The sequence below is a fragment of the Macadamia integrifolia genome, chromosome 14 (genome assembly GCF_013358625.1).
Source record: "Macadamia integrifolia cultivar HAES 741 chromosome 14, SCU_Mint_v3, whole genome shotgun sequence".
In the NCBI taxonomy this organism is placed as follows: Eukaryota; Viridiplantae; Streptophyta; class Magnoliopsida; order Proteales; family Proteaceae; genus Macadamia; species Macadamia integrifolia.
This window is the reverse complement of record NC_056570.1, coordinates 17,221,687-17,232,744: the sequence shown is the minus strand read 5'-3', so window position 1 is coordinate 17,232,744 and position 11,058 is coordinate 17,221,687. Positions and strand designations below refer to the sequence as shown.

The 11,058-nt window shown below is 38.8% G+C and overlaps 1 protein-coding gene across 1 annotated transcript; it reads left to right on the top strand.

Annotated features, from left to right (window-relative positions):
- The first annotated feature begins 470 nt into the window (after nt 1-470).
- LOC122061417 (cyanogenic beta-glucosidase-like) lies at nt 471-3,914 on the top strand. The gene is made up of 7 exons (XM_042624665.1): nt 471-1,168; nt 1,275-1,333; nt 1,454-1,529; nt 2,293-2,364; nt 2,459-2,546; nt 3,299-3,401; nt 3,548-3,914. The coding sequence occupies exons 1-6, from the start codon at nt 1,015-1,017 to the stop codon at nt 3,306-3,308; spliced, it is 459 nt and encodes a 152-aa protein (XP_042480599.1). The 5' UTR covers nt 471-1,014; the 3' UTR covers nt 3,309-3,401; nt 3,548-3,914.
- The last annotated feature ends 7,144 nt before the right edge of the window (nt 3,915-11,058 follow it).

Here is an 11,058-nt window from a genome sequence, read left to right as displayed (position 1 = left end):
CTTGCAATTTGCCAAGGCCAGCTTCTCTGTTTCAAAATCATAAGAGCTGTTCTATTCGAGCCCGTATTCCTAGTGTTGATACTAAACCAGCTCCTAAGACTGTGCCAACCGAGCTTTCTATCAGCCGTAACAGTTTTCCACCAGGTTTTTATTTCGGTACAGCATCCTCGGCATATCAAGTAATGTTATAATCCAATCACCCTTAATTACTACTGGTTTTAGAATTATGTATAGCCCACATGCGTCTCACAATGGCTGTTTATACTTTGTTTTCTCAATATGATGGTGCACCATTCGAGGGTGGCAAAGGCTTAAGTAACTGGTATCAATACTGTCACACACATCTGGTCTCTCTCTCTCTCTCTCTCTCTCTCTCTCTCTCTCTCTCTCTCTCTCTCTCTCTCTCTCTATATATATATATATATATATATACATTTTATTATTTGTACTTTATTTTCCATTGAATGGTTTTAGCGCACGGTATTGGAATGGGTATCAGCTATCTCAAAAACTGATACAGAATCAAAATGGATCAATATTAAATCCTTTATAATGGATAGAAATAACCTTGATTTTCTTAAGAAAAAAAGATTTTTGACCATTTTACCCCTGATTCTACCATTTAACTAATACAATATTGGCTAGATATTCAGATTAGAGACATGCCAAACCGACACGATTGATTTGATATCAATACTTAGAACCATGCTAGTATGAGTGTCCATGGGTGATCCACCCCCATGCTCATGGATTTAGTTCTTGATATTGGTAATGGTATCAGTCTCAATCCGAATCGGTATCAGAGAGGATAAGAGGATAGGTGTGAATTGGTCATTTTTACCCCTTGCTTTTTAGAAAAAAATCCTGAAATGATACGGGTAATTGAAACGATACGAGTAATTGATCCAGATCGATCAAGGATTAGGGATTGGTCTCAACTGATATCGATACGATACGTTCAATACAATACCCATACTTGAAACCATGCTCATATTGGAGTTTCTCTAACTAAACATGGACTGTGGAACAGATTCTCGTACGAGAATGATTCTTATCCCACACATAATACTCATCACAGGACTTTTTCCTTACGTGGATTACATATGCATGAATCAAGATCCTATGAGAATGGTTCTCGAGAACCTGATCCACTCTCCTATACATGCAGGTTATAAACCTAGGAAGTCGAATTGGGATTTTGGCACATAGAATATTCTTTATTCGACCCGTTTTTGCTTTTTGTAATATTTTACTCTCTTTCTCTCTCTCAACAGATCAAATAAAGGATAAAAGCAATGGAGACGTGGCTGTGGATTTTTACCACCGGTATAAGGTAAAAACTATACTGCCTGGTCTATGTAATTACAAATACTATTCTTAGTACGTACTTCATTTTTCATGCATTCTTACTCTTACCCTTGTTCGAGGTGGTGTCCTTATTTTTGTTCCATAGGAGGATATAGCTGCAATGAAGGATATGGGGATGACTTCCTTTAGATTCTCAATCGCATGGACCAAAATATTTCTAGATAAGACCGATCTGATATCAATGTGTTTGCATTAACTGATAATTCAATGTCCACAAGGATTCAAAAATTTTGAATGGGTATTAGTCGATCCATAGCCCATCTCACGTTAAATTTAGTTTTGAAGGCAACATAAATTTTCAAAAAAATATTTTTTAAGCTTTAAAATTTTATAAAAATTCAAATTATTTACACTCCATTGGAAAATCTAATGTGTTTGCACCAAGTCTCTGTTATTAGATTTGTCCTTAAATTTTTTTTTGATCGATTGAAAAAGCTAATGACTTTTGGATGGTTGCAGAATGAATTTGCTCCTTCTGGACAATCTAGATTTAATTTTTCCCCTTGTTGATCTTTTATTATCCATTGTTTTACTCTTTATTTGTTTGGATTTTAAATGGTGAGATCCTCTTCTGGATCATGACCTCCTACAATAATTTCACACCATTTAAAAGGTGTGGGGTCCTAATAATTTCACACCATTCAAAATGTGTGAAATCATATACCCAATGGATAAGGGTGTGGGATCCAACACCCAATGGATAATGTGAGATAATTATGATAGGTCATGGTCTAAGAGATGATTCTGTTTCCAATTTTCTAACATGTCTTAATGACATCTTTGACTTGATAACTTGTTTCTTTCTTTTCGTTGTAGTTTTTTCAGTTAATTGTCAGTTAAAACTCGTTTTCTACTTTCTGCAATGTCCTCTCTATCTTATTATTTCTTTATGTCTACTTTGTTGAAAATATCTGGTGCTTGTAGATGGAAAGGAAAGTGGAGGAGTGAACAAGGAAGGGGTTTACAATGACGTCATCAACGAGCTTCTAGCCAATGGTGCACTCTCTCTCTTGCCATTTATAATATCTTATCTTCTTGTTTGTCTTTTTATGCTATGATCGTCTTAATCTTTATTATAATTAATTTGTAGGTATCGAGCCTTTTGTGACTCTATTTCACTGGGATGTTCCTCAAGCTTTGGAAGAAGAGTACGGTGGTTTCTTGAGTACTAAAATAATGTGAGTATTAATACCGACAGTCTGAGGGTAAGAACACTGACATAAGCCATTAAAAACTAAAAAATATTAAAAAAATACATCCAAAAATCGGGGAAAGACACAACAAACGGTGAGATCTAGCATTTAAATTTTTTTTTTTTTATGATAATTCGGGACGGGTTTCTTTTAAAGGTGTCAATTGGGAACCGAAACTGATATTGAACCCAATTAATCGAGTCAAATCAAATCGAATTAATTTAGTTTAAATTTGGTTTGAGTATGTGAGTATACTCTTCAGTTTGGTTTTAAGTGTAAGTACCATTGATGTGGATCAAAACCACCGAAATGAACTATCATTAAAAAAAAAGAAAAAAAAAAGCCCTAGTATGATAGTATTGTTAAGACTCAAGTGGGATGTTTTCAATATTCAATTTTGAGAATTGATGAGTGTTTTTTACAACCTCTTCTTTTTTTTTTAGATGGTAAGTGTTTTTTTACAATTTATCATCACATATTTACATGCTAAGACAATTTTGAAGTTGATAATGGTCATAAGGCCCATAACTTGAGCCTATTATGGTCTTTGGTTAATCATAATCATGGTTCAAAAGTTGAATCATTTTCATAACCGAATTAAAATCGAAGTACAAAATCGAATTAAAATTACGTATCAGAACCAAAACCGAATTGAATCGACTTAAGTATCTAATTATTGAATCGACTTGACTTGAGTATCTAATTTATTGATTTAAAAATTGTATATATTTTCTCAGGAGTTTCTGATGATACCAAGATACCAATGGACCAATCTCTCAAAGATGAATTGAGAAAAGTTGCCTTGCGTGACCATCTCAAGTTCCTTCTTAATGCCATGGAGTGAGTTTATATACTTCTCCATCTGTTCACATGTGTACTCAGGTTTTCTTATTCTTGTTTGGTGGGGCCTACCCTGTCGTTATGAGGCCCTTTCCCCTGAAAACTCACTTTATTATAGAAATTTACTAATAATTTTAATTTTGTAGGAATGGGGTGGATGTGAAGTGTTTCTTAATGTGGTCTTTTCTGGATAACTTCGAGTGGGATGCTGGTTATACGGTTCGTTTTGGTATCAACTATGTGGACTTTGAAAACGGACTGAAAAGATATCCAAAGGAATCAGCACATTGGTTTAAGAACTTTCTCAAGTCAAGCTGAATTTAAAAATGGAGGATCCTTAGTTTCTACTCTATCTATTTATAATAATACTATTACTATCTAAGGTGGTTTGTATTAAGAATCTTATGGTATTTTAATTAAGCTACTCGATCTCGTGTGTTATTTATCTTGAATATTATGCTTATGACTATCATCTTTTATCATCACTATGTTTGAAATTATACTTTCATTGAATTCATGTGTGCCCACATGGTTTATCTATGGACTTCATACTGGATTATGCCGGTCTGATGTATCTTTTGCTTACATTTTTTTTTTTTTTTTTTTTTTAAATTATTGATGCGGTAAGGTAAATGTAAATTTGATCTCAAAAATAAAATATGGGAAAAAGTTCTCAAGAACCAATGGGGACAGGATACACTAGCACCTTTTGCTCTGGGAGGAAATGGCCATCAGAAGGGCCCAAAGGGGTGCAGTGAAAAGGGGTGTGCCACAAGGCTACTCAAGATGTGGTGTTAGGTAAGGCTCGGTTTGATGCTAGGTGTGGTGTTTTTACTTGGTTTTTATAAAAAGGCTAGGTTTGTTGCCGGTGTACCTAAATCTGTGTCTTTCTCTCTCCTCCTCTTCTTAGAAAAGTCCTCTATGCCCCTCCTATTCAAGTCCTGCCATTGGTTGAACTACTAGCTCTAAGAAAGTTGGTGGCATATCTAATCTCTTCCATATATATATAGATATAGAGGGTAGTTATTTAGTAAGTGATCATACAATGGGGCTGTTTAGTAGACTTTTTTTTTAATCAGAATAAATAGAAAATTAATTAAAGCTCTATTTGTTTGACGAATAAAAATGGATGATAACTTGTAAGGGTGGATCCCATATGTTGTGGGTTGGGTTAATAATAAAAGTGAAGGAAATGAAATAATGGAACATGTAATTTTTTGTGGTATCCACTTCTATGGGAAAGAAAGGAAATGGAAGTGAGGTGGAATTCTATAAGAAAAGAGGAAATAAGAGAAGAGAGATATGCACAAAACAAAATTTTCATGAAATCCTACCAATTTTGGTAGGACTTTGGAAGTAAATTGGGTGGATAAGTAAACTGCCACATCAGCAGATCTAGACAAAAATTATTGCATTAAATGACTTTATTAGATAAATTTTCTATCCCACTTATCCAAATACTCATTTATAGTAACTTATGGAAAATAAATATAAGTTTTGCATCCACCTTTTTCACTGTCCTTGGTAAAACAAATAGGGCCTTTAAGAAAGAGCAGAGTATAAATATAAAGCCCATAGACATGACAAAGGGGTCTCGTAAGATATACAAAAGGATCACGGAATTTTGTGCGTGCAAGAATCAAATGTAGAAACTTCAACATTCCCTAGGAATCATCCCTCCTTCACTATGTAATCATTTAATTTTCTAAATAAGTTTATCTAGTTATTCGATCTTTTGTGAAAATTAATGGTTAAATTGTCCTTTTTTTTTTTGGCTAAAAGGATAAGTTTATTAAAAAAAAGAAGTTGGAAAAACAAAATACAAAACACAGAGCATGCCACGAGGCCCCACCTTCGGCATAGCCATCAGCAGATCCAAGGGCCTCTCACTACATAAATCTATACGAGGGTCTAGTAGATTCATCTCTCGCCATCATATCAGAGACATAGGGCGGGAAGACGTCATTGATTGTCGAACATCTTGATTTTGCCGCTTTCTTGGTCAAGAAGTCTGCCACCGAGTTCCTTTCTCTATAATCGTGCGTGATTTCCATGTAATACTTTTCAGGTATGACTTTAGACGGTTTCATCTCTGCATAGTCATCCATGGAATTTTTTCCTGATGAACGATCATAACCAGAGCAGCTGAGTCCGATTCTATCTAGAGGAATGGAATAGCTAGCTCGTTTGCTTTCATAAGACCATGCATTAGACCTTCAAATTCCGCTTCATAATTTTCTTTGATCCCCAGATATACACTGCAAGACTAGATACACCTACCATTATGATCTCTCATGATTGCACAAAAAAAAAATTCCAAGGGGTTTAATGCCCGCACTGAGGATGTTCAAACCCAGCCTTCTGCAACAGAGAATTTCATTCACCAATTTTATTGATGTTATCACATTAGGGATTGTCTCTCTAATGTCGTTCTTAATCATTTCAATCACATACCTTTGGTGTCTCTGTCTGTTTTCAAAGTGGCGCCCATTCCTTTTTTTCCAAATATTTTCAGCAGAAATGACAAAGGCGATTGACCAGACCTCTTTAAAATTAGTTATCTTACTTTTCCTTTTCCACCATGAAGCCAGATCACGAAGAGACTCGTGCTTCCTACTGGGAATATTAAACCAATGACAGACAATCTTCCAAACACTCTCTGCGAATTGGCAATAAACCAAAATATGATCCAAATTCTCACTCGAGCTTCTGCATAGATCGCATCTAGAGGCCATAGGAATGCCTCTCTTCTTAGCAGCCCCATCAGTAGGGAGTTTTCCGTGCATGATTCTCCACCCGAAGATAGAAATTCTTGGTTGCAATTTCTTGGACCAGATCAGCGCCTCCCAAGAAATTGAGTCATTTTTCCGTCTAATTGTGTTCCAAGCTAATTTTTTTGAGAAAATACCATCAGTGTTGGGGCTCCAAACACACCTATCATCGTACTCAACCGGGGGAAGAGGGATTTCCATAGCGGTATTGATGATTTCAGCCATTCTAATCGATTGGACATTTGGGAAGTTCCATTCGAAATTTTGAATGACTCTATCAACCTTACCAATTAATGCTTCATCTATGGTTTGCTCTATCTCCATTAGCTCAGAGATAGTCTTAGAACCCAGCCATCTATCGTTCAAAAATTTTATTTTCCTTCCATTCCTGATGATCCATCTTTCATTTAAGGAGACAAACTCCCACAATTTCCTGAAGCCCGGCTAGATCGAAGAGGACATGTGGCCTTTCCGGAGAGACCCATCTGCTCTTGTGAAGCGAGCTTTCAGAAATCTACAAGCACGATCATCATCATGCTTCGTCTTCCAAACTGCCTTGGGCAGCAGAGCTTTATTGATCTCTCTCAATCTACGCAGACCTAGTCCACCCTCAGATTTTGGTTTGCAACATTGGTCCTAGCTTACTGTGATAGATCTGCACGTATCAACATCTCCTGTCCAGATGAAGTTACGAATCCACTTCTCCATGGGCTTGATCAGGTCAGAAGGCCACCAGTATACAAAGAAACTATGCATGGGCATACCCGTTACCACAGTTCTAGCAAGCTCCAATCTTCCTACCATTGAGAGCAGTCTTCCCTTCCAACCCGCAAGTCTCGCTTTGACTTTATCCATCATAGGAAGGAGGGATTCCTTCTTAACTTTGCCATTGAAAATTTCCACTCCCAAATACTTAGTGGGCAAGCGGCAAATTAGAATTCCCATCGTCTCTCCTATTGCAAGCTTTCTAGCAGTAGAGATGTTCCCTAAAAACATCTTGCTCTTCTCCAAGCTAATGTGTTGACCTGAGCATTCTTCATACATAGTTAAGAAGGATTTCAGATTCCTGAGGTACCTTATAGACGCATTGGTGAATACGAAGATGTCATCGGCGAACAACATATGACCAGGGGTAGGCATCCCATGAGGGCCGTTCAGGGCATTGATCTTCTTCTCTTTGATTAATAGGTTAAGCCCTCTACACAGGATCTCTTCAGCCAAAATAAATAAAAGAGGAGATAAGGGGTCAACTTGCCTCAGCCCTTGACCAACATTAAAGAAACCCACTAGTCCTCCGTTCAGAAGGATGGAAATTTTTGCAGAATCTAGCATTTGGTGAATCCACCCAATCCAGATTTCAAAGAATCCAAATTTCCTCATGACTAAAAACAAAAAACTCCAATCAATTGTGTCAAAGGCTTTCTTGATTTCGATTTTAACACCCATCCCTCCTCCTCTCGTCGCAGCTGACATCATATTAGCTAGCTCCGAAGCCAAGAATATATTTGTATGGATTATTTTCCCCTTTTGGAAGGCCCCTTGCTCGCTCAAAATAAGTCTCGGAATGAAGCTGGCCAGTCTCATAGCAAGAATTTTTGAAATTATTTTACAAAGAAATTACCCATACACAAGGGACGAAACTTATCCAAAGAGTCAACCCCTTCAATCTTTGGAATAAGCAAGAGGAAATTATTGTTGATCCCCTGAGGCATGATTCCAATACTAAAAAAACTGCGAATAGCGTAACAAACATCATATGCTATAATATCCCAACAATGCTTGAAGAACTCACCAGAGAAGCCATTTGGACCGGAAGAGCTAGTAGGATCAAGGCCCCAGACCGCCTCTTTGATCTCCAAATATGAAGGCATTCTGTCAAAAATTGGATCTATCTCTCGGTACTAATTCACAGGGGATGCAGTCAAGGATCAAGGGGTGCATAGACACAGGCGCTACTTTGTGAAACCTATTGAAAAAGTCTACCATATAATGCTCCAGGTCTGTATACTCCGAGATGATAGCACCATCATCTGTCTTTAAGCTTCTAATAGTGTTTTAATTCTTCGCATCTTCGTCGATATATGGAAGAATTTCGTACATCTGTCTCCAAGCTTCTTCCATCGAATCCTCGACTTTTCAGCTCACATTTTTTCATAACTCTCCATAGCTTTTAAATACCTTGTTTTGGAGTCCGCCTCTTGAGAAAATAAGAAATCATCAAGGCCATCTTCTTCGATTTTCTTTTGAACTGCCTCCATCTCCTTTTTTTCCTGTTCGAGTTCCACATTGAAGTTAGGAAATTCATTTTTTGCCCAAAGCTTTAGAGTGCCCTTAAGTCTTTTAAGCTTCTCTGCAACCCTATATAAGTTGGTTCTAAGAGTCCAACAGCTCCATGAATCTCTTACCACCGTTAGAAAATCCCTGTGCTCGACCTAGTGTCTATGGAATCTGAAGGGGCAATTGTTTGGTTTTAATCCTGGAACCGAAGAAATAAAAATTGTCGCATAATCTAAGCCAATTTTCAGGAGGACCTACTGAACTCCCTCATGAAAAAATTCAACCGAGGCATTATTGTAAAAACTTCTATCCAGTCTGGCCGAGACATTACCTCTCCTCCTATTATTGGTCCAAGTGAACCTACTTCCTTGAGAAGGTAGGGCCATGAGCTCGCAAGTGTTCAACATGGTGCCGAATTTAGTTGTCACCCCCATGTTAAAAGCTTCAGGACCTCTCTTTCCATTTGACTCCAAGGTGGCGTTGAAATCTCCAACTACAAGCCAAGGCGTACTAGCAGCAGGCACAGAGGCAGCTAAGGAAGCCCAGAGATCTCTTCTTCTAGCTCAAAAGCAGTTCGCATGAACTACAGAGACTATAATAAATTTTTGAAGCCATTCTAGAGAGATGGTTATATGTTGGTCAGTCATGGACACAATGTCCGGTCTTCTAATACTTCTTTTCCACATCAGCCATAGGTTTGGCACTTTGTCTGGTCTATTATTATGGATAAAATATATATCAAATCCCAACCTATTAAAGAAAAGCTTAGGGAAGGCATTGACCTCAACCATAGGCTTTGTAATGCAAATTATTTCAGGGAGCTTCTCCTTCAGAATATTAACCAAGGCTAATTTAGCTATAGCCTTCTTCATGCCTCTAATATTCCATAATAGAATGTTCATAGATTACCTTCTTGAAAGGCCAATGCGGCCAGACTTCCTCTGAGCCTGCGCCACTATGCCATTAGATATTCCCTTCTTCTTCTTCCTTTGCATCACTTGGCTGAGACCATCCCCTTCGTTTCCTGTGGCGTTCACCTCTCTTTGGTGAATGATCACATTACCATCGATCAATCGGGTGGCAGGGATGGCAATAATTGATTGAGAGGTATCGCGCACTGATTCGTCGAGGTCTTTGTGCATCCCATCAATCCCATCAACATTGATAGGCCGCCCAGAACTGGGGAGTCCTACTGATTGCTGACTTGCATCCATATCTCTATCCTCCTCAAAAGTATCCGACCCTTATTCGGATCCATTTGCTGAACCCATGCCAGATTCGGATTGCCCCTCTAGTGCAAGAATTCCAGCCAGATCACCTTGCATATTCGACCCTTGATTGAGGGGGAGGATGATTTCAACATTGCCATGTGTCTTCCCTCATTTGATGCCAGAAAATTCCCTTCCAAACAATTGCTTCTCGAATTGGAAGGCGATCCATTCCCTGCGGATATTGGATTCCTTCCAATCGGGGAAGATCTTCTCTCAGTCGCCAGACCCCTCTCCTCCATGCCGGAAGCCATCTCAGCCCCTCCTACTCTGGCAAAGATGTCCTGAATCGTCGCCTCAGGAATAACTTCTTTAGGTCCCTGCTTAACCCTAGCTGCCTCCATTGCTTTCTTCTCCCTACAATTTTGGATATGGTATCCAAACTTCCTGTAGAAACCACATCGTGCCATCCCATCTTTGTAGACAATGGTTTGTTTAAACTAGAAGACCTCTTGGATTCCTAGTTTCAGTCTCTCCACCTGTATTTCATCTAATCTCTTCCCATTAATCTCCACCTCCACTTGAACTTGGGCAAAGTTCCCCCTCGCCGCGCTCTGGGTTCTTCTGTCCAAGGCCACAGGCTTGCCCACCATCTTTGCCATTGAAAGAAGGATTCACTCATGCCAGTATTCCAGAGGCAAATCAGGGAATCAAATCCATACGAGCTTCGTCATAGCATGCTTTGCTTGGAAGTCAAAATCAGGCGTCCATCTTTGAAATCTGATAAATTGTCACCCAACTTTAGGGGAGCTCTTCCGCCATATAGTAGACATGTCTCCTTCTAGTTCAAATTGAAATAAAATGAAACCCCTACGCATTGGGGCCATTTTGATTTGGCCCTATAGGTTCCAATTCTTAGCCTCTTGTCTGATATCATTCATCGATATTAGTCTAATGTTTGCTCTTCAAATTAGCGCGAAACGAAATTTGGAGAGCCTCTCTTCATAACATCCTAGGGAATCACTATTTTGGTACAGGAGCCCACATGTATAGGTTGAGGTAGCGAATCTACATCCGGTACAGCTCTACCCACCACAGTCATAAAAGTCTTCCTACCCGTCGGCTCTCCTCCTTCACCCTAGACTGGTAGCACTTCCGTATCCACAGCGGCCTCTTCCCTGACTGGCCTCACATCGACCCTGGGTACTGGTCTCAGAAAATCAGTGATGAGGCCTTGTCTAAAGCGCCCTCCATCCGGATCCTGACCATCGCCCAGCAACCCTGCAGTGGAATCTCCATTCCTCAATTTGTTCTCCATGATTTTCTTTTCGTTTTGGTAATCACGCGTCACTTCTCTTTTTTCTCTTGTGATGTAAAAAACAAGACCTTTAATTTGCCCTT